General features: G+C 37.3%; 1 protein-coding gene across 3 annotated transcripts in view; it reads left to right on the top strand.

Annotated features, from left to right (window-relative positions):
* MCF2L2 (MCF.2 cell line derived transforming sequence-like 2) overlaps positions 1 to 24,864 on the top strand; it is a 237,866-nt gene that overhangs the window by 53,265 nt on the left and 159,737 nt on the right. For 2 of the 3 annotated variants that reach the window (XM_072807545.1, XM_072807544.1), the window contains one exon: positions 23,459 to 23,549. Coding sequence is in view for 1 of the 3 variants with exons in the window: in XM_072807544.1 (XP_072663645.1) it covers positions 23,459 to 23,549 (91 nt within the window). In the remaining 2 variants the exon portion in view is untranslated. Of the gene's footprint in view, positions 1 to 23,458; positions 23,619 to 24,864 lie in introns of all 3 variants that reach the window. The other variant, XM_072807546.1, reaches the window with a different exon arrangement.

The following is a 24,864-nucleotide window of genomic DNA, read 5'->3' as shown; positions in this document are numbered from 1 at the left end:
AGAGAGAGGCAGAGACATAGGCAGAGGGAGAAGCAGGCTCCTCACAGGGAGCCAGATGTGGGCTCTATCCCAGAACTGCACGATCATGACCTGAGCTGAAGGCAGATACTCAACTGATTGAGCCACCCAGGCACCTCTCTTTCCATCTTTTGACTTGCCTTATTTCTATATATTATTCTCCCACTATGTTTAACATTAAGCCTGCCCTTGAGTATGTTAAATTAATCCTTTGCTAAAACTTCCCCAAATTATATTGATTCAATGGAAGTCATTCTTTCCTAGATTCTTCAAAAAGGGGGCTCAGAGGTACAGAATGAGTTTTTGTATGTTTATAACTTTTTCTATTGCCTTACCATTTGAAAGCCAGCTTGTCAGGATATAAAATTTTTGGTTCATACTTTTTGTTCATAAGTTATTCTAGAATACTGTTCTATTCTTTCCATGATTTGTCTACCATTTTTGAGAAGTATAATGCCTGTCTGTTTCTGTTGGCCTGGTAAATTATTTGATCTTTTTCCTGGAGGTGCTAAGAATTTTTATTTTATCCTTAAAGCCTAACCATTTTACGAGGATGGATCCCAGAGTTGATTGTTTCAAATCAGTTTTCCTGGGTCTTGCTAGATACTTTTAGGTTTATGCAGAGTCAGGTCTTGTTTTATTTTTGGAACATTTTGGGTTATGCTTGTGAATATGTGAATATTATCTGTGTTCCTTTGTTTTATTTTTAGTCTTTAGAGACTCCAGTTATAAGTATGTCGATTCCTTTTTGTCTGGCTTCCATTTCAACCACTTTCTTTTTCACTTTTTTTTTTTTTTACTATATTCATTTTCATCTGTCTGTTTTATATTATTCACAGCCCCTTATTAAACTTTTGTTTAGATATAAATATGTTATCCCTTGAGTATCTTACAGTTTAGACTATATTTCTTAAATGGTTTTATCTTTTCTTTTTGTTTTTTCAACTTCAGTCAGCTCTTATTTTATTTCTTCTTCTCCTGATATAGTAAAAGAAAAAATCCATTCTTGTTCTTGGTTTTTGAGTTTCTGATTTAAGGTTCTCCTCCATACCGATGTTTGTTTCTAGACATGTAATTCAGTTTGGAGAGGTACGTAATAGTTTTTGTTGTTGTTGTTGCTTCTTTTGGTTAGTGGCTAATTTTTTCAAGAAATTTTCATCACCTGAAAAGTTTTTTTAAATAGATTTTATTTTTTTACAGCAGTTTTAAGTTCACATCAAAATTGAGCAGAACTTTCAGAGATTTCCCAAATACTTGCTGCCCTCCCCTTCCCACATGAGCCAGCTTCCCTATTAACACCTCACACAGAATGATATATTTGTCACAATTAATGAACCTATACTGACATGCCATTGTTGATTAAAGTCCATAATTTGTATTTAAACTATGTATTAGTTTATTATTAGGGTTCACTCTTAGAGTTGTACATATTGTGAGTTTGGATAAATGTGTAATGACATGTATCTGCCATTGTAGTACCATACTCACTGCAGTAAAATCCTCTGTGCCCCTCTTCCTTCCCATGCTGCTACCTCCAACTCCTGGCAACCATTGTATTTTACTAGCCTCATAATTTGGTTATTTCCAGAATGTTATGTTGTTGGGATTATACAATATGTAGCTTTTTCAGATTGACTTCTTTTACTTAGTATTATGCATTTAAGTTTCTTCCATGTCTTTTCATGACTTGATTGCTCTTTTTTTTTTTAAATACTGAGTAATATTTTGTTGTCCATATATATCACAATTTATTAATTCACCGGTTGAAGGATATCTTTTTGCTTCCAGTTTTGGCAGTTGTAAGTAAGGCTACTGTATATACCCAGATGTGAGTTTTTATGTGGACATAAATTTTCAACTCATTTAGGTAATATCAAAGAACATCCTTGTTGGATCATATGGTACAAGTATGTTTAATTTTATAAGAAACTGCCAAACTGTTTTTCAAAGTGGCTGCACCATTTTGAATATCTACTGGCAATAAATGAGAGTTCCTGTTGCTCTACATCCTTATCAGCATTTGGTGTTGTCAGTGTTTAGAATTTTGGCCATTCTACTAGGTGTGTAGTAGTTCATTGTTTTAATTTACAATTCGTTTTAAAAAGATTTTATTTATTTGAGAGAGAGAGAGAGAGCATGAGACATGAGTGAGGGTGAGGGGCCAGAGGGAGAGGGACAAACAGACTCCCCACTGAACGGGGAGCCTGACTTGGGGCTCAATCCCAGGACCCCGGGATCATGATCTGAGCTCAAGGCAGATACTTAAGTGACTGAGCTGCCCAATGCCCCTAATTTACAATTCCTTAATTATATATGTTGTTAAATATCTCCTCATATGCTTATTTTCTATGTTTATCTTTTTTTGTGAGGTGTCTATTTTCTTTATTGCCTGGTTTTTAATTGGGGGATTTATTTTCTTAATGTTGAGTTTTAAAAATTTTTTGTATATTTTGGATAACAGTTCTTTATCATATATGTGTTTTGTAAGTATTTTCTTCCAATTGTGGCTTATCTTCTCATTCTCTCTCTCTCTTTTTTTTTTATTGGAGTTCAATTTGCCAACATATAGCGCATCACCCAGTGCTCATCCTCTTCTCATTCTCTTGAAGCTAAAAAAGTTTTTATTCTTATTTGCCCCCCTTATTTATTTATTTAAAGATTTTATTTATTTATTCATGAGAGACACACAGAGAGAGAGGCAGAGACATAGGCAGAGGGAGGAGAAGCAGGCTCCATGCAGAGAGCCTGATGTGGGACTTGATTCCAGGACTCTGGAATCACGCCCTGAGCCAAAGGCAGAGGCTCAACCACTGAGCCACCCAGGTGTCCCCCCGCTTCCTTTAAAGAACTTTTCTATAGATGAATACTGCTTACAACTTTGCATTTAGTGGACATTTTTGGTGGTATGGAGGTATGGAGTGGTTTACAAGATTTCTAGTTCAACCATCTTTTGTTAGTATAGCCAAATATAATTTGTTTTTATCAATGGCCTTAAAAAATTAGGGGGATGGTGGTTAAGGGAAGGGGGTTTATGTTCTTGTTTTTTTGTTTTTGTTTTTGTTTTTGTTTGGTCTTGTAGAATAATAAATTTTACCTCTTGATTCTTTTTGCCTTTACCACACAGGTACACCTCTGTTTTCATTTCCCTTTTTTCCCCAGATTTGCCTTTTCAAGATTACCTCTTTGAATCCTTCTTTAGTTAGTACCCTGATGTACCAGGACTCTCTTTTCAGTACCTTTGCACATAGGGTGTACTTTTTTCACCCTGGGAGTTGTTTCATATCAATGCCCTCTTCTCTGGACACTCCCTATGTATTAATCAGGGTTCTCCAGACAAAGAACCAACAGGCTATATATATGATGGCTAATTTTATGTGTCAGTTTGACTGAGCTGAGGAATGCCCAGATAGCTGATAAAACATTATTTCTGGATGTGTCTGTGAAGGTGTTTCTGGAAGAGAGTAACATTTGGATTCATGAACTAAGTAAAGCAGATTGCCTTCCTCGATGTGGATGGGCATCATCCTATCTATTGCCTGCCTAAAGTAAACAGAAAAGCAGAAGAAAGGTGTGGTGTCTCTCTGCTTGAGCTGAGACATTCGTCTTCTCTTGCCCTTGGACATTGGTGCTTCTGGTTCTTGGACTTTTGGACTTAGATCAGGCTTAGACTATTTGCCCCTTCATTCTCCAGCCTTGGACTTGAATTGGGTGACATCTCCAGCTTTCCTGGTTCTCCAGTTTGCATTTGGCAGATCATGGCACTTCTTGGCTTCTATAACTGCATGAGCCAATTTTTTTTAATAATAAATTTATTTTTTATTGGTGTTCAGCTTGCCAACATACAGAATAACACCCAGTGCTCATCCCGTCAAGTGTCCCCCTCAGTGCCCGTCACCCATTTACCCCCACCCCCCGCCCTTCTCCCCTTCCACCACTGCTAGTTCATTTCCCAGAGTTAGAGGAGTCTTCATGTTCTGTCTCCCTTTCTGATATTTCCTACCCGTTTCTTCTCCCTTCCCTTCTATTCCCTTTCACTATTATTTATATTCCCCAAATGAATGAGACCATATAATGTTTGTCCTTCTCCGATTGTCTTATTTCACTCAGCATAATACAATTTTTATAATAAATCTCCTCTTTTATATATCTATATATACCTTATTGATTCTTTTATCTGGAGATCTCTGATATGTATGTAAATAAATTTATTATAAGATATTGAATCATGTGATTATGGAGACTAAGAAGTCCCACAATCTCCCCTCTGTAAACTGGAAGCCCAGGAAAACCAATCATGTAGTTTAGAGGCCTGAAAGCCAGAAAGCCAATGTTATAGATTCCAATCCAACTCTAAAGCCCTGAGAACCAGGAGCACTAAGTGCAGGAGATCAATATCCCAGCTCAACAATCAGACAGAGAGAGAGAGCAAATCCTCCCTTCTACATTTTTGTTATGTTTAGGTCTTCAATGGATTGGATGATGTCTGCTTACATTGGGGAAGTCAGTTGCTTTACTTTACCAATTCAAATGCTAATATTTTCTGGAAATACTCTCACAGGTGCACCTAGAAGTAATGCTTAACCAGATATTTGGACATCCTGTGATCCAGTCCAGCTAACACATAAAATTAAATATTATATTTTAGCTCTCTGCAAAAACTTGTAGCAGGTACTCAAGAAATAGCTCTGCTGGAAATTGGTGTCTGGTTTTGTTTTTTGTTTTTTAAATCTATTTATAAGTAGCTTGAAATTTTTAGTGTTCTCTGTTCTAGTTATGCTCAGGACATTAAATTTCCATGACTGTATTTATTCTTTTTATTAATCTGTGTAAAGAGAATGTGTAAAGATTCAGATTTTGCTAAGAGATCCAGAAGTTCCCATCTTTATCATTTTTGATAAATTTTCAACTTCAAATTACTAATTTTGTCATCAGCCATATCCTTTTTTGTAAACTCTTATATAAATTTTTAGATACTGGCATTGTGTTAGTCTAGGATACTATGACAAAGTACTATGGACTGAGTGGGTTATAAACAAGAGAAATTTGTTTCTGGAGGCTAGAGGTCTGAGATCAGGATATCAGCATGGTTAGGTTCTGGTGAGGATCCTCTTCTGGATTGCAGGCTACCAAATTGTATCCTCATGGGGTAGAAAGAGGGCTTTCTTTTCATAACTGTCTGTCTTTATAGTATGGACACAGTATCCTTTCAAGTATCTGAGATTACTAATCAGAAAATACAAAAGTATTTTCTTTCATTATTTCTGTTTCTACATTGACTGTTCTGTTTATTTGCCGCAATCTTTCTCCTTGATATTTTGGTTTTATTCATTTCAGAAGGCCTTTGATTGCCTTTCCATATTTATGAATGGAAGTTTATGTTATTAATATAATTGTCTGGCTTGTGTTTCCTTTGCATTGGGTATGGCTGTTTAACCAAAGTCCTTATATTTGATTGGCAGGAGAGTAAGGCCACAGTGGGGATGGAGGTCCTATAAACAGATTTCTCTTTAGGGTGCTTAGCTAGGTAGTAGGCGGAGCTTTATTTGTCATAATAGAGTTTTGTCCTGAAGGCAGAGTGTCTTAGTTCACTTTTAGAAAGACCTCCTTTGCATATTCTTCTGAGTCTTTTGTGAGGGCTTGAGTTTCTTCAAGCTCTGCTCTGCTTCCTCCCCATCTTCAAAACTCATAATCTAGGCTCTCTCAGGCAAATATAATTTGTAAAGGAAGGTGTTCTCAAGGCTGCAGAACAACCAGCTGCACAACTTCCAGTAACTCTGAGGTTGGCCTATATAATGGACATTACCTAGAAGCTTGTTAGAAATGCAGAACCAGACACCTGGGTGACTCAGTTGGTTAAGTGTGTGCCTTAAGCTCAGGTCTTGATCCCAGGGTCCTAGGATAAGAAAATCTTAAAAAAAAAAAAAAAAGAAAAGAAAAGAAAAGAAAAGAAATGTGAACCTGGGCCCTCACTCCAGACTTCTTGAATCAGAATTGATATATTAAGATTCTGAGGTGACTGGTGAGGACATTCAAGTTTGAGATATATTGTTGTACATGACACTAATTAATTACTCTGCCTTTCTTGCTTCTGACTGCATCTCCTTCAAGACTGAGACAGTCTTGGAGTCAGATGAAGAAACTCTTAAGATTTTTTCCTATCTTCAGTATTATTAGGAAGAGGAATTCATTCATATCCGCAATCCCAAAAAGATCTCATTCTTTTCTAGTGACATTACCTATCTTTGCTTCCTGTGCAGACTATCCTAGATTTTCATTTTCAAATATTTAATATATATTTTAGAAAGTTGTGGTTGTTTCTGTGGAGGGAGTGGAGTGCATAAGACTATCTAGGAGCATTTTATACAAATACTTTAAAGAATTGCACTTTATCTTATGTCATTATGTACAGTAGACAAACCAAACAATATATACTTTGTTCATATATTTACTCATTCATGATGGATTGTCAAGCTTACAGAGACTTTATTATTGGTCAGTAACATACCTGCTTCTTTTCCCATTAGAAAAAGGGGGGTGGCAGGAGTGGAATTGAAATATGAAAGCTATATAGAAAAGGGGGTGCCCAGGTGGCTCAGTCCATTGGGCATCTGACTCTTGGTTTTGGCTCAGGTCATGATTTTGGGGTCTTGAGATTGAGCCCTGTGTTGGGTTCTATACTCAATGTGGAGTCTGCCTGTGATTCTTTCTCCCCCTTCTCTCCCCTTCTGCTCTCCCCATGCTTGCACACCTATACTCTCTCTCTCTCTCTCTCTCAAGTAAATAATAAATTAAATAAATAAAATTAAAAAAATAAATATAAATACATAAATAAAATCTTTTTTAAAAAGAGAACTATAGAGGAAGGAATATTTGGATGTAGAAAACGGTCACCACATTCTTTGAGCAGCCTGATGGAGATTTTGGTTGGCTTAGAGGCAGTGGATGCATCTGATAGAGCTAGATGCGCATCTTGCAGGGATGTGCAAAGGAATTCCTTCCTTGTTAAGAAATTGAATGAAGTCATTGACTGTGTTTCTTTCTACTATAAAGAGGAAGCCCTCTAAATATTATCTATTCTGTGAATCAGTAGAGCTGATTCTTAAAGTTTCAGCATTCTGTAATTCTGTATTTTTTTAAATTCCCAAATAACCCAAGATCTTTTGGATTTTTAAAATAAATCTTTAAAATTTTTATATAAATTAGGGAAAATTTAAGTTTCAATCTAAACATTTAAGTTTCTGTCATTAAGCTGCAATGATTATTGATGCATGATCTGTTGTGTTTTTTTTGTGTGTGTGTTTCATTTGTATCTCTACTTGTATTCCCTCCCATCATTATTTTGAAGCAGATATTATATCACTTCATTTGTTTCCATATGCGTTTCTTTTTAAATTAAAAAAATTTTTTTTCTTTTTTAGAGAGAGGGACTAGAGAGGAGCAGAGGGTGAGGGGAGAGAGAGAATCTTAAGCAGGCTCCATGCCCAGCTTGGAGCCTGACTCAGGGCTCAATCTCACAACTCTGAGATCATGACCTGAACTGAAATCAAGAGTCAGATGCCTAATTGATTAAGCCACCCAGGCACCCCTCACTGTACATTTCTAAGACTCTTTAAAATATAATACCACCATCACATCACGAACTATATACCCTAATGTCACCAAAGAAGTTAGTCAGTTTTTGTATTTCTCTAAATATATATTTTTTTAAACTTTGATTTGGGATACAACAAAGGGGGTAGGGTGAGTACATTGCCATTTGCTGTTCTATAGATTCTCCCTCTTTCTTTCACCCAAGAGCCTTTCGTGTTTCTCATGCACTGTTTGTTGGCTTTCCTGAGCAGTAGCACACCTGACTCTCCTGCTTGATTTGGGCAGGGAATTGCCATTCTCATCAAGAGAATAAGAGCATCCCAGTCTCCAGTTCATTTTATTTTATATTTATCTATTTAAAATTTTTTTATTCCAGTAAATTTGACATACAGTGTTATATTAGTTTCAGGTGTACAATATAATAATTCAACAATTTCATACTTTACTCAGTGCTCATCATGGTAAGTGTACTTTTGATTCCCATCACCTATTTCACCCATCCCCCCACTCACCTCACCTCCAGCCATCCATCAGTTTATTCTCTGTATTTTAAGAGTCTTTTTTTTTTTTAGTCTTTTTTTAAAAGATTTTATTTATTTATTCATGAGAGACAGAGAGAGAGAGAGAGAGACAGAGACACAGGTAGAACGAGAAGCAGGTTCCATGCAGGGAGCCCGACGTGGGACCCGATCCTGGGTCTCCAGGATCAGGCCCTTGGCTGAAGGTGGCGCTAAACCGCTGAGCCACCCAGGCTGCCCTGTATTTTAAGAGTCTTAATTTTTGGTTTGTCTCTTTTTTTTTCTTTCTTTGTTTTTCTTCAATTCCACGTATGAGTGAAACCACATGGTATTTAACTTAACTTTATGCCCTCTCAGTCTATCCATGTTGTTGCAAATGGCAAGATTCCATTGTTTTTTTAAGGCTGGGTAATATTCCATTATATATATATATTTCTCACCTCTTCTTTATCTATTAATCTGTCAGTGGACACTTGGGTTTGCTTCATAATTTGGTGTATTGTAAATATGCTGCAATAAAGATAGGTGTGCATGTATCTCTTCAAATTAGTGTTTTCATATACTTTGGGCAAATACTCAGTAGTGGAATTACGAGGCCACATGGTAATTCTATTTTTAATTTTTTGAGGAACCCCATACAGTTTTCCACAGTGGCTGTACCAGTTTGCATTCCCACTAACAGTGCACAAGTATTACTTTTTCTCCACATCCTCACCAACACTTGTCATTTCTTGTGTTTTTGATATTTGTCATTGTGACAGGTGTGAGGTGATATCTCATTGTGGTTTTGATTTGCATTTCCCTGATGATGGGTAATGTTGAGCCTCTTTTCTTATGTCTGTTTGGGGGAATGTCTGTTCATGTCTTCTGCCTATTTTTTAATTGGATTATTTGTGGGACTTTTTTTGTGTGTATGTGTGTTGAGTTGCATAAGTTCTTTATATATTTTGGGTATTACCCCCTTACTGGCACTATCATTTGCAAATATCTTCTCCCATTCAGTCATTCAGTGGACAGTCTTTTGGTTTTGTTGATAGTTTCCTTTGCTGTGCAAAAGTTTTTTACTTTGAGTAGTGCCAGTAGTTTAATTTGCTTTTGTTTCCCTTGCCTCGGGAGACATATCTAGAAAAACATTTCTATGGCTGATGTGAAAGAAATTACTGCCTATGTTTTCTTCTAGGAATTTTATGGGTTTGGGTCTCACATTTAGGTCTTTCAACCATTTTGAATTTATTTTTGTTATGGTGTAAGAAAGTGGCCCAGCTTCATTCTTTTGCATGTGGCTGTCCAGTTTTCCCAGCACCCTTTGTTGAGGGGCTTCTCCCCCCATTGTATATTCTTGCCCCGTTTATCATGGATTGACTGACTATATAATCATGGATTTATTTCTGGACTGTCTGTTCTGTTGATCTATGTGTCCATTTTTGTGGCAGTACCGTAGTGTTTTGATTACTAAAGCCTTGTACTATATCTTGAAATCTGGGATTGTGATAGCTCTGGCTTTGTTCTTCTTTCTCAAGATTGCTCTGACTATTCGGGGTTTATTGTGGTACTGTACAAATTTTAGGATTATTTGTTCTAGTTCTGTGAAAAATGCTATTGGTATTTTGATAGAGGTTGCATTAAATGTGTGGATTGCTTTGGGTAGTATGGATATTTTAATAATACTGGTTCTTCCAATCCATGAGCATGGAATATCTTCCCATTTGTTTGTGTCTTCTTCATTTTCTTTCATCAGTGTTTTATAGTTTTCAGAGAATAGGTCTTTCACCTTCTTGGTTAAGTTTTTTTGTTAGGTATTTTATTGTTTTGGTGCAGTTGTAAATGTGATTGTTTTCTTACTTTTTCTTTCTGCTACTTCACTGTTAGCATGTAGAAATGCAACAGGTTTTGTGTATTGATTTTGTATCCTGTGATTTTAATTGAATTCACTTATCAGTTCTAGTAGTTTTTTGGTGGTGACTTTAGGGTTTTCTATATATAGTATCATGGCATCTGCAAATAGTGACAGTTGTACTTCTTCCTTACCAATTTGGATACCTCTTATTTCTTTTTCTCGTCTGATTATTGTAGCTAGGACTTCCAGTACAATGTTGTGTAAAAGTAGTGAGAGTGGACATCTTTGTCTTGCTGCTGATCTTAGAGGAAAAGCTGTCAGTTTTTCCCCATTGAGTATGATGTTAGCTGTGGGTTTTTCATATATGGCCTTATTATGTTCAGATATGTTCCTTCTAAACCCACATTGCTAAGAGTTTTTATCATGAATGAATGTTGTACTTTGTCAAACACTTTTTCTGCATCTATTGAAGTGATATGGCTTTAATCTTTTCTCTTATTGATGTGATGTATCATGTTGATCGATTTGGGATTGTTGAACCACCTTTGCACCCCTTTGCACCCCAGAATAAATCCCACTTGATCGTGGGGAATGACTTTTTAAAATATATTGTTGGATTCAATTTGCTAATATTTTTGGGGGGGATGTTTGCATTTGTGTTCACTAGAGATATGTTTTGTAGTTTTTCTTTTTTGTAATGTCTTTATCTGGTTTTGATATCAGGGTAACAATGATGGTCTTATAGAATGAATTTGCCTTCCCTCTCTATTTCTTGGAATAGCTATTAACTCTTCTTTAAATATTTGATAGATGTGACCCGTGAAACCATCTGGTCCTGGATTCTTGTTTGTTTTTTTGGTTACTGATGCCATTTAATTCCTGGTAATCAGTCTGTTCAAATTTCTATTTATTTCTAATTCAGTTGTGGGAGGTTATATGTTTCTAGGAATTTGTCCACCTGTTTTAGGTTGTCCAATTTTTGGCATATAATTTTTCTTTTTTCTTTTTTTTGGGCATATAATTTTTTATAATATTCTCTTATAGTCCTTTGTATTTCTGTGGTGTTGATTGTTATTTCTCCTCTTCCATTCTAATTTTGTTTATTAGAGTCCTCTCTTTCTTCTTTTATTTTTCTTTGATGAGCCTGGCTAAAGATTTATCAATGTTGTTGATTTTTAAAAAAGATTTATTTATTTATCTGAGAGGGAGAGAACATCTGGGAGGGGGAAGAGGCAGAGGGAGAAGGAAAGGAAGATAGAGTGTTTTTAAAGCTGACTTCATGCTAAGCACAGAGCCTGATAACGGGCTCGATCTCACAACCCTGAGATCATGACTTGAGCTGAAACCCAGTCAGAAGCTCAACCTTGTAGCTGTTTTCTTTTCCCTTGCTACTCTAAAAATTCTCTTTATCACTATGTTTTCCATTTTAATTACTATATCTTTGGGTATGGACCTCCTTGGGTTGATTTTGTTGAGGGCTTTCTGTGCCTGTTAGATCTAGATTTCTGTTTTCTTCCCCAGATTTTGGAAGTTTTCAGCTATTATTTCTTCAAATAAATATTCTGTCCCCCTTTCTTTGTCTTCTTCTGGGATCCCTATAATGCAGATGTTATTACGCTTAACTATGTCATCAAGTTCCCTAAGTCTATTTTTATTTTTTATTTATTTTTTCTCTCTCCTATCCAGCTTGATTGCTTTCCATTCCTCTGTCCTCCAGGTGGCTGATCCATTCTTCTACTTCCTCTATTCTATTATTTATTCCATTCAGTGTATTTTTAATTAATTAATTAATTAATTAATTTAAAGATTTTATTTATTTATTCATGAGGGACATAGAGAGAGGCAGAGACATAGGCAGAGGGAGAAGCATGCTCCCTATAGGGAGCACAAATCAAGACTCTATCCCAGAATCCCAGGATCACGCCCTGAACTTTTTTTTTTTTTTACGCCCTGAATTTAAGGCAGACGCTCAACTGCCGAGCCATCCAGGTGTCCCATGTTTTTAATTTTAATTATTGAGTTTTTAATCTCTGATTGGTTCTTTTTAATGTTTTCTGTCTCTTTGTTAAGGGCCTGATTGAGGTCCTCCACTCTTAAGTCCAGTGAGTAGCTTTATGATCATTACTTGAAATTCTCTATCAGACTGATGTGGATGTGTTGTCTAGTTTTATCTGTGAGACAGGTGAGCCTAGGGTCCTTACACTCCAGCATCTTCCCTGGAAGTCTCTTGTCCATTTTAAATAAAGACCTTAGTTTTCCTGCAGAGAAAATGGGAAGCAACTTTCTACTCTTGATGGGGCATCAAAGAATATAGCGAAAAATGAAGTAAGGTGAGTTTCCAGATTTGAGGAGAGAGGGAAGATGTGATAAAGATTCGGATTTTCAAGAAATCAAACTAAATTGTTCTCTATGTGTTCCATTCTTAATTTGAGATTACCTCATAATCTCCCAAACTCTAAATTTATCCACTGAATTTACATCCATGATCCCACAGACTTGAAGTTGCTACACAGACTTAGTCATAGAATGTTAAAGTTGGAAGAAGTACTTGAGATGAGTTTGTGTCAGCCTGCCATTTTACAGATGAAGATGCCAAGAGAATGCTTCTTTACTTCTGACTTAGAAAAAAAAAAAAAAGGTTAATCATTCTACCGCCTTTATTAGGAACAACTTTGAGGACTGCCATTCAAAAGAGAATTCCTAAAACTATTTAAGATCATAGAGTAATTCTCAACAAATATAAATGGTGCTAAGAAGTAGTTTGATCTCCAGTAAGAAGCCCCATTAGCAGTATGCCAGTGGATAGTCATATGCTTGGAATTAGGCACTTGAGTTAGGGTTATCAAGTTATCTTGGTTTTTCTGAGACTGTGCATGTTTACGCACTGACACTCCTGTGTCCCTGTTCAGTCCTGGACAAACCGGGATGATTGGCCGCCCTATATTTGACTCTGTTCTTATGACAATGCAGTGAAATTTCAGTTAATTAAAATATTTTTCATACCCAGCTTACTGTAAATGCAAATAAATCATATGAAAATGTATAACATCAAAGCTTAATTAAGAAATAAATACCACATCCACCACAAAACTGTTCCAGTATTCTGTGGTCAGACCATATTTACCTTTATCAAGTACCCATCTATATTTATACTTAGTCATATTTCAGGTTTGACTCATGAAAATTTAGTTATATTTGTTACAGAGGAGTTACTAAGGTTGGAAAATGAAGAACTATAGTGTTTAAACATTTTCCATACCAAGTGGGTATGAATTTTTTGGCATGAGCATGGGTTTCAGAGTCTGCAGACTTTGAATTTAAACTGTGCACATGGTGTATGACTTTGGGTAAGCCATGATTACTTTTCAAACATCTTCAAGGATTAGTTTCCTCATCTATAAAGTACACCTGTTATCAGCATCCTGGTTATGAGAGTGGTTGTGAGGATTATATTAACTAGCATTTAGGTGGATTTGTAGCACACCATAGGACCTTAGTGTTAAAAAGAACAATAGGGATAAAATAGCTAAGTGTTTCTTAACGAAATACACTGTCCAGAAACCCCATTTCCTGTGCATTTGATTTAGTTAAGGTTTTGACACTTCTGTTGAACTGAATTGAGCGGAAAAAAACCACAATAATCCCACAGTAGTTGATATTACTGCATATTGTTTAGAATATTTACCTTTCCATACCAAGATAAACTGTGATTTTGACTGTATTCAAAATCATTGTCATGATTTATTATCTCTTCTTTCTGAACTGAGGTCTGTACAGCTGTGTCAGGAAACACAGCCTTTTATGTACACAGGTATTTTCCCAGGAGATCCCATCCTATTTGACCAGATGCTCTGTCTCTGGGAATTGATCTGCACAAAGCTAAGAAGAGCCTGTTGTGAGGGGCATTTGCCCTCAGTTTGGCTGGGGAGGCCATACAGGCATCAGCTGCTTAATTCACAGATCAAAGAACAGCTTGTGTTTATGTGCTATATATATATATTTGCTGAGCCTTTCCCAACTCCACCCAGCTGAAGAGCCCCAGATGTTCTCTTAGAACATTATTACTCAAGATTATTTGGTTTAAGGGAAAAAGAAAAGAAAGACACAAGTGACAGCAGAATATGCAAAATAAAACACTATCCAAGCAGATCATCTGTGAGAAAAAAATTGAAGGCAGACAGTGGGATGGGGTTAAGAGCATGAACATTGGTGTCAGAGAGCTCTGAGTTTGAAATCTGGTTTCACTAGTGTGATACCAAGCAAGTTATTTTATTTCTATAAGCCTTTGTTTCTTTTTCTGTAAAGTGGGGATAATTTTTATTGCATAAGGCTAAGTACAATTAAAAAATAAATGTGCCTGAGAAATAATAGGAGCTCAATATACAGTGGCCATTGTTATTTAAAAAAATTTTTTTTATTATTAACATCAGTTTGTTTTTGCTCTACTACAGAACAGTTTTGGTCTTTCTTGTGTCCCCTTTGATCAGTGCTGGACAAATGTTGGGAACTTGACAAGTATGGATCTTTGTTCTTAAATTTTATAATATTCTTCCTTTTTCACAACTTGACTATTTAATTCCTTGGTTTTTAAAACTGAGTTATAATTTACATGTAGTAAAGTAAATAAATCTCAACTGTATAGCTCAATGAATATTTGCTTCATTATACACCATGTAACAACCAGCAAAATTAGAGTGTAAAATATTCCTATGTAGTTTCTTTTTTTTTCTATGAAGTTTCCTTTCTGCTTCTTTCCTATCAATATCTGCAGCCTTATCTCTTCACTTCTTTACCTCTCTCCCCCAAGAAAACTTCTTTTTTTTTTTTTTTCCCCAAGAAAACTTCTATTCTCACTTTTATCACCACTGATTAGAAAAATTGCAAACTATTTGGAAGCTGAGTGAATAAACCACAAGGGAAATTAGAAAACTTTTTTTTTTAGTGAGATTTTTTTTTAAATTTTTATTTATTTATGATAGTCACAGAGAGAGAGAGAGGCAGAGACACAGGCAGAGGGAGAAGCAGGCTCCATGCACCGGGAGCCCGACGTGGGATTCGATCCCGGGTCTCCAGGATCGTGCCCTGGGCCAAAGGCAGGCGCCAAACCGCTGCGCCACCCAGGGATCCCTTAAACTGAATAATAACAAAACAGTAAATCAAAATTTAAGTGATATATAGCTTCAGCTATAAATACTTTTATTAGAAAAGAGGAAGGTTTGGGATGCCTGGGTGGCTCAGTGTTTGAATGTCTGCTTTTGGCTCAGAGTGTGATCCCGGGATCCTGGGTTTGAGTCCCACATCGGGTTCCCTGGAGAGAGCCTGCTTTTCTTTCTGCCTATGTTTCTGCCTCTCTCTTGGTGTCTCTCATGAATAAATAAATAAAATATTTTAAAAAATAGAAAAGAGGAAGGTTTGAAGTTAATGATCTGATCTTCCACTTTAAGGAGTTAAAAAAAAAAGAGACTTGCAATTTAACCCAAAGAAAAGAGAAAGAAGGAAGTTGTGAAAGAAATTAAAAGATAAATGAAACAGGAAGCAGAAGAGTAATAGAGTTCCAATTTAATTCCACAGTGATTGGAAATATACCCTGAATGATTGCAGGCATTTAAAATTTGTTGAGATTTGCTTTATGGTATAGGACAATCCGCTATTTTATAAATGTCCTGTGTAACAGGACATTCTTTGAGAAGAATGGGTGTTCTGCAGTTGTTGGATGTTGAATTCTTCAAAGTCAAGTCTATGTCCTTACTGGTTTTTAGTTACTAAGAGAGAAGTCTCTTTGTGGATTTATCTGTTTTTCTTTTTAGTTCTATCAGTTTGTTTTAAGATTTTATTTATTTATTCATGAGACAGAGAGAGAGAGAGAGAGAGAAGCAGAGACACAGGCAGAGGGAGAAGCAGGCTCTATGCAGGGAGCCTGATGTGGGGCTCGATCCTGGAACTCCGGGATCATGCCCCAATCCAAAGGCAGGCGCTCAACTGCTGAGCCACCCAGGTGTCCCAGTTCTATCAGTTTTTGATTTGTATTTTGCAGCAATGTTACTACATATTTACACCTTTAGGATTGTTATACTCTCCTGATGAACTGACCTTTTTATCTTTGTGAATCACACATCTCTGTCAATATTTCTTGTGTTGAACACTACGTTTTCTAATGTTAATATAGCCACACTGGCTCTTATGATTCGTAATTGCACGGTATACCTTTCACTATCCTTTTTCTTTCTATCTCTGTTCTCATGTTTAAAGTGTAATCACTGTCTCCTGTAATCAGTATTTTCATTCTAACACTACTTGCCTTTTATTTCTTTTTTATTTAAATTCAATTAGCCAACATATAGTACATAATTAGTTTCAGATGTTGTTTTCAGTAATTTTTCATTTGTGTCTAACATCCAATGCTCATCACATCACATGCCCTCCTTAATCCCTATCACCTTGTTACCCCATATCCTCACTCCCCTTCCCTTCAGCAACCCTCAGTTTGGTTTCCCAGAGTTAAGCATCTCTCATGGTTTTCCTTCCTTTTTGGTTTTCCCCCATTTAGTTTCCCCTTTTTCCTTTATGGTCCTTTGTACTATTTCGTATGTTCCACACATGAGTGAAACCATATAATTGTCTTTCTCTGATTGACTTATTTCACTCAGCATAATACCCTCCAGTTCCATCCATGTTGAAGTAAATGGTAGTATTCATCCTTTCTGATGGCTGAGTAATATTCCATTGTATACATATACCAAATCTTCTTTATCCATTTATCTGTTGAAGGACATCTTGACTCCTTCCATCAATAGTTCCTGGGCTATTGTGGATATTGCTGCTATGAACATTGGGGTGCAGGTCCCCCTTTGGATCACTACATGTATATCTTTGGGGTAAATATCCAGTAGTGCAATTGCCAAGTTGTAAGGTAGCTCTATTTTTAACTTTCTGAGGAACCTCCATACTGTTCTCCCAAGTGGCTGCACCAGCTTGCATTCCCACCAACAGTGTAAGAGGGTTCTCCTTTCTCTACATCCTCACCAGCATTTGTTATATCCTGTCTTGTTAATTTTAGCCATTCTGACTGGTGTGAGGTGGTAATTCATTGTGGTTTTGATTTGTATTTCCCTGCTGACAAGTGGTGTTGAGCATTTTTTCGTGTGTTTGTTGGCCATTTGTATGTGTTCTTTGGAAAAGTGTCTGTTCATGTCTTCTGCCCATTTTCTTGATTGGATTATTTTTTCTTCGGTGTTGAGTTTGATAAGTTCTTTATAGATCTTGGATACTATCCCTATATCTGATATGTAGTTCTGTATCTATATCTGATATGTCATTTGCAAATATCTTCTCCTATTATGTAGGTTGCCTTTTAGTTTTGTTGATTGTTCCCTTTGCTGTGCAGAAGCTTTTTATTGTGATGAAGTCCCAATAGTTCATTTTTGCCTTTTTTCCCTTGCCTTTAGAGATGTGTCTAGCAAGAAGTTGCCATGGCTGCAGTTAAAAAGGTTGCTGTCTGTGACCTCCTCTAGGATTTTGATGGTTTCCTGTCTCACATTTAGGTTTTTCATTCATTTTGAGTTTATCTAGATATATGGTATGAGGAAATGGTCCAGTTTCATTCTTCTACATGTGGCTGTCCAATTTTCCCAACACCATTTATTGAAGAGACTGTCTTTTTTTCCATTGGGTAGTCTTTTCTGTTTTGTTGAAGGTTAGTTGACCAGAGTTGAGAATTTCTGGGTTCTCTGTTCTGTTCCATTGATCGTTGTTTTCTGTTTTCGTGCTAGTGCCATGTTGTCTTGATGACCATAGCTTTGTAATATAGCTTGAAATCAGGCATTGTGATGCCCCCAGCTTTGGTTTTCTTTTTTAACATTCCTCTTAAATGCAGTAGTATAGACCATTTCTACCTAACGTGATCATCAAGACTGGTTTGGTTTAAATCTACCATCTTGCTGTTTGTACCATTTGTGACTTATTTTTTATTTCCCCTTTCCTTCCTTTCTGCTCTGGCTGCCGTAACAAAATACAGACTGGATGGCCAAAACAACAAAATCTGCTTCTTACGAGATGCCTGGGCGGTGTAGTCGATTGATTTCAGCTCAAGTCCTGGTCTCAGGGTTGTGAGATTGAGTCTCCACTTGGCCTCCACACTAAGCAGGGAGTCTGCTTGAGTTTCTCTCTTTCCTCTCTCTTTCTTCCCTCCACCCCCTGTACTCTCTCAAATAAAAAAAAAAAAAATCTTTAAAAAATTTTTTATTTTCTCACAATTCTGGAGGCCAGAAGTCCAAGATCAAGGTTTTGTCTGATTCTGTTTCTAGTGAAGGCTCTCTCTTCCTGGTTGCAGATGTCTGTGTTCTCACGTGGCAGAGCAAGAGCTCTGCTATCTCTTCTTCCTCTTAGAAGGGCACTAATCCTTTCAAATTAGGACCCCACCTTTATGACCTTATTTAACCTTTATTAACTCCTTGCAGGCTATTTCTCTAATTACAGTCACATTTTGAGTTAGAACTGCAACATACAAATTTTGAAAGGACACATTCAGTCTATGCTACCTGCTTTCTTTTGAATTATATAAATATTTTTCAGTATTGAATTATATAAATATTATTCAGTATTTCATTTAATCTCTTCAATTGGAGTTTTTAAAAAATATTTTATTTATTTATTCATGAGAGAGACAAAGATATAGGCAGAGATGTAGGCAGAGGGAGAAGCTCCCCACAGGGAGCCTGGTGCAGGACTTGATCGCAGGACCCTGGGATTGTGACCTGAGCCAAAGGCAGAGGCTCAACCACTGAGCTGCCCAGGCATCCCTCCTCAATTGGATTTTAAGCAGTGGTTTCCCTAGAGTTATAGTATGTAACCTTTTACATATATAAGGTATTTAATAATATTGAAGTTATTTCTTTCTCTTTTAGTAGTCATTAATCTTTTCATGAAATAAAAAACACGGTTGATAGTATTTACCCACACATGTAATGTTCACAGCACGCTTCACTGCTTTTGCAGATTCAGGTTACTGTGGGGGATCATTTCCTTTCAGGGACATTTGTTAGTCTATTAACAAGAATGAAAAACCACCACTTCAAATGAAAGCCTCTTCTAGTATTTGCTCACTATGGAAGGTCTTAACTCTCTCTGGAGTTTGTTTATTTAGCTTTCTTTATCTTCAGAGTTCTCTGATGTCTTTAAGGACAAACATGAGCTTTTAATTTAATCAATTTGTTGTTGCTGTTGCATCAACTGCTTTATGGACACCGTAATTTCATACTGCATCCTATTAGATGTCAATAAACCTCAATGTTACAATCAATGTTGGGCAATAAAGAAAACTAAACTCTTCAGCATTCATTGTGCAGCTCCTGACCTCTGCCCAGCCAACTTCTATTAAGGTTTTTATTTTTATTTATTTATTTTTAAAAATATTTTATTTATTTATTCATGAGAGACCCAGAGAGAGAGAGAGAAAGGTAGAGGGAGAAGCAGGCTTCATGCATGAAGCCTGATGCGGGACTCGATCCCGGGACCCCAGGATCATGCCCTGGGCCAAAGGCAGGCGCTAAACCGCTGAGCCATCCAGGGATCCCCCATTAAGGTTTTTAAAAATGTTTTTATTCAAATTTCAGTTAGTTAACATACAGTATAATATTAGTTTCAGGTGTACAGTACAGTGATTCATCACTTACATACCTCCCCTGGTGCTCATCTGAAGTGCACTCCTTAATCTCCATCACCTATTTCCTTCCTCTCCCTCCCTCTGGTAACCATCAGTTTGTTCTCTGTGGTTAAGAGTCTGCTTCCTGGTTTGTCTCTCTCTCTTTTTCTCCTTTACTCACTTGTTTTGTTTCTTAAATTCTACATATGAGTGCAATCAAGTGGTATTTGTTTTTCTCTTACTGACTTTGACTACTCTCTAGTAGTTTTTGTTTTTGTTTTTGTTTTTGTTTTTAATATAAGAAGTCTTCCTAATCAGCAGCCAAATCTTCCTTTCAGGCTATTTATTTTTCTTTCTTTCATGCTTCCAACTTTATTCAGCCTAGAGAACATCCTTTAATATTTCTTGAAGTGAATGCCTACTGGCAATAAGTTCTCTCAACTTAACTGTCTGGAAACATCCTTATTTCACCTTCATTTTTAAAAATGAATTTTTAATTGGTATAGAATACTAAATGGGTCGTTTTTTCAGGTTACTACCTAAAAGATAACATTCCATTGGATTGTACCTTCCATAGTTTCTGTTGAAAAGTCAGTGAAGGGTAGGGGGATGGGCTGACTGAGTGGTAAACACTCAGGAGGGCACTTAATGGGATGAGCACTAGGTGTTATACTATATGTTGGCAAATCAAATTTAAATAAAAAAAATTTCTTTAAAAGTCAGTGAAAAAAATTGTTTTAATGTTAATTTTTTGGATGTGTCTTTTTTTCACTGGTTGCTTTTAGAGGTTTCTCCTTATCTTTAATTTTCAGCCACTTGGCTCTGGTATGCCTGGTTGAAGTTTTCTTTGTTATTTATCCTGCTTGGTATTAGAAGAGCTGCTTGAATCTGTGATTTGATGTCTTTGATCAGATATGGAAAATTCTTCATTGTTATTTTTAAAAATCTTGTTTCTGTAACATACTCTCTCGTTTCTCCTTCTAGAACTCTGTTCATGTACCATATCTTTTTAACATTCTGTCCTTTCCATTTCCCCCCTTTATGTTTTTCAGTTTGAATATTTTCAACTCACATGTTTTCAGTTTCACCTATCTTGTCTTCTGCTGTGTTCAGTCTGCTATTAAATCCACTGAGTTCTTAATTTCAGATATTGGTGTTTTATAATTCTAGGAGTTTCACTTGATTCTTTATTGTAGTTTCTAATTCTCTGATGAAATAATGTGTCTTTTAATCCATTTTGTCTACCCTTTCCTCTTTTTCTTTTAACATACTGATCATAATTATTTTAAAGTTTTATTTGCCGAAACCAGGAATATCTTTGAGTCTATAGTTATTGACTATTTTATCTCTTAATTATTGTTTTCTTTTTTGCATTTCTTTTATTTCCTTTTTAAAAAAAATATTTTATTTATTTGAGAGTGAGAGTGAGAGAGAGCACAAGTAGGAGGCAGGGAGAAGGAGAAGCAGGCTCCTCACTGAGCAGGAAGCCCAAGGTGAAACTCTATCCCAGGACCCTGGAATCATGACCTGAGTCAAAGGCAAATGCTTAATTGACTGAGCCACCCAGGCACCCCTTGCTTTTTTGCATTTCTATTAATTTTTGATTTTATGTTGGATATTGTAGATGATATGTTGTAAAGGCTTATCTACTGACAAAGAGTATTGAGTTTTGGTCTGGTAGGAAATTAAATTACTGGTAGATCACTTTGATCTTTTTGAGGCTTGCTTTTGGATTTTCTTAGGGCAAGTCCATTTCTGCTTGGTCTTTATTCCTAGAGTATAGCCTTAATCCTGTGGTAATTCCTATGATGTTTCATTTATCCTAGAGTATTGCTTTTCTAGAATTTCACCTGAAGGCCTAGGGTGCTTATCAAAGTCTGTCTATTCTGGGTGGGCCCAATGCCAACTGCCTTTCTTTCCCTAGAACTATGCAAACTTTATAACTTTTTATCAGTTTTCACATGTGTAGTTGCTGTTCTCTGTCAGCCTCCTGGACTCTTGCCTGAAATATTGCGGCCTGGGCATTGGCCAAGCATTAAAGGAGAATTTCCATGAAGATTTCTGGAGTTCCCTCTCTGGCGTTCCCTCTCCACAGTTACTCTCCTCAACTTCTGGTGACTTTTGCTTCCATAATCCCCAGGCTATGCTTCTTTTATCCAGTGAGACCACTGCTCCTTATACTGTGGCCTGGGAAATGTTCCCAGTAGAAGAACCTGGATTTTTGTGGAATTGTGATAATGGCTTGGCCCAATAGTGCCTGCTTCAGATCAGCTATTAGTGTTTGCTTAGATCTTCCACCTTATCCATATAAGGCACTTGTTAGGATAAAGTTCATCTTTTACCCAAAATTAGAGAGGTATTAAGGGTTTACTAAAGGCCATCTACTTTTCATGTACTTGATTTCTTTTTATTGCCATGAGAAACACATATGAAATAATCATAATATTAATATAGGTACAGTGTATATGCACCAAGTGCCAGGCATTGTTTTGAGCCTTTTATATATTTATGTTATACATACTCATTTAATCCTCACATCAACCATATACATAGGTACTATTTTTTTTTAAAGATTTATTTATTTATTCATTCATGATAGACATAGAGAGAGAGAGGCAGAGACACAGGCAGAGGGAGAAGCAGGCTCCACGCTGGGAGCCCGATGCGGGACCCAATCCCGGGACCCCAGGATCGCGCCCTGGGCCAAAGGCAGGCGCTAAACCGCTGAGCCACTCAGGGATCCCCCATAGGTACTATTTTTGTTCTTACTTTACAAATTGGAAATCTTAGAAACTATAGAGCTTAAGTAACTCTACCTCCCACCCCCATACACAGTATATAAATGGTGGAATTCATGCTTAAAACCTAGGCAACTGGGGTTCAGAATTCATGCTTTTAACAACTTCATTATTGGTAGTATTGTTTTCATTTTATGGATAAGGAAACTGGGCTTTAGGGAGGGTAGGTGTTTTCCCCAGTGCCACAGTGCTAGTAAGTGGCAGCACTATGATTGAGTCACTAGAGTCCAAAGCCCTTGCTTTTCCTGTATATCATAGTTTCTCCCAAAAAGAGAAAGAAGAAAAATATTTTCATTTTTGGGGTTTTAGTTTAGAAGAATTTTGTGGGGACTTAGGAAGGGGTCAAACAGCTTTCATTCTTAATGAATATAATATCTTCTTGTGCATATAATTTTTTTTGATTTTTTATTCATTTATGATAGTCACAGAGAGAGAGAGAGAGAGAGAGAGAGAGAGAGGGGGGCAGAGACATAGGCAGAGGGAGAAGCAGGCTCCATGCACCGGGAGCCTGATGTGGGATTCGATCCCGGATCTCCAGGATCGCGCCCTGGGCCAAAGGCAGGCGCCAAACCGCTGCGCCACCCAGGGATCCCTTGTGCATATAATTTAATGGCTGTTTATAACCAGGCATTGGAAGAGGGTTGTTTTCCCATAGACATGTGTTATTTTTGAACACTTCTAGGATTGACTCCTATGGAAGCATATTGATAGCTTTGCATACACTGGAACATGTGATGCCTAACTGACATGTGCCTTTTCCTCTCGGTATGAACATATGCACTCCTTGGGTATTTCAGACACTTGCCAACCATAAACAAAACCCTTGAGAGGGTGTGAGACACCAAATATTTCTGTTTTGTTAAGGCTGCCAGGCTGAGATAAGGAGAGGAAGTTGATTCTTTTGTCAGGGAAGTCAGACCAGTATTTCCCTTGTACCATGTGGCATGTTTACCCATGAGCCTGAAGTACCAGAGCCTGTAGAATGTACTGGTGAGGGAGCCACCCAGAACCCATGTGTCTCACCTGGTCTCTAATACCAACCACTCTTTTTTTGCAGTGTGGAGGCTGCCAGCATTGGATTCATCATTGTTATTGACCGACGAAGGGACAAGTGGAGCTCCATAAAAGCATCATTGACACGAATAGCTGTAAATATTCATTGCTGTTATTATAGAAAGTAATTGAAATTGTTCAACTATTTCATATCAAAATCACAGGTAAAGGGAAATTATTTTATGCTAGATTTTGGGAAGGTCTTTGTAGCAGAGGCTCTTGTGTCATGTCCATATCGCCTCTGCTACCTGCATGGCACTGCAGACAATTCCTGAGCATGTCAAAAACTTCCTGAATCTACCTTAATTGACCTCTCTGGTCACTAAAGAGGGGCAGGTAGTGAGTGCTGGGAAGTTAATGCCCTTGGAGTGACCAACTATTGAGTTATAGCAGTTGGTGGATGAATACCCCAGTTCCATATCCCTCAGTGGGACAATTCTGAGATATGTACCACACAGTATTTCATTTTTTTAAAGAATTACTTTGAAGATATTAGTCTCTTTATTCTTTTATTTTTAAAGATTTCATTTATTTATTCATGAGAGACAGAAAGAGAGAGAGAGAGAGAGAGAGAGAGAGGCAGAGAAACAGGTGGAGGGAGAAGCAGGCAAGGAGCCCGATGTGGGACTCGATCCCGAATCCTGGGATCACGCCCTAAGCAGAAGGCATACGCTCAGCTGCTGAGCCACCCAGGTGTTCCCACACACAGTATTTCAGAGGGTCCCAGCCCTTCTTTCTCACAGCAGTGCCCCCTCTTGATACATTGGCTTTCTAGCTATCACTTTCTCACTTTCCCCCACTCCTTTTCTGTGTTTCCTGGCATTGCCTCCTCAATAAAGTCTATACCCAAATCCTTATCTTAGGGTTTGCTTTGGAGGGTCACCCAAAGTGAGCCAATCTTCATTTCAGTATCAAATTAGTTTTTCACATATTGAAAGACACTGGGAAAAAACAGACAAAATATGATATGTGCTTGTTTTTGGTATGAGATTGTACAACCTTGGGTGAGTTTCCTTTTCCATCTAATTAGTCTGATTTTGATCCCTTTTTGTTGCCTTCAGCAAGTAGATGTATCCTTTCTCTCTGTAGGGACCTCAGGGCAGGAAACTCAAGCACATGGGCAGGCAGAGACATCTCAGGGAAGCCATGCCAGTATTTCTACCAAAGCACAGACTCCGTAGGGCAGCTGGGACTGGCTGAAGAGGATGGGTCATGGTAGGGTGATAATGAGCATGTGGAGGCTGGGATGGGATACTTAAACATACAAACATGCACATATATGGTGTCTCAGATCTAGAGCCTTAGCCAGAAAGACAAATAGTGTCTCAGCCCTGTTGTCCAATCATGACACAACAAAATGCAAGCTTTGTCTGTTTAGGAGCTTGCAATTCAAAGATGGGGGAAAGGAAG

Source organism: Canis lupus, chromosome 31 (genome assembly GCF_048164855.1).
Source record: "Canis lupus baileyi chromosome 31, mCanLup2.hap1, whole genome shotgun sequence".
NCBI lineage: Eukaryota > Metazoa > Chordata > Mammalia > Carnivora > Canidae > Canis > Canis lupus.
Note: the sequence above shows the minus strand (reverse complement) of the source record. Positions and strands in the feature narration are given on the sequence as shown.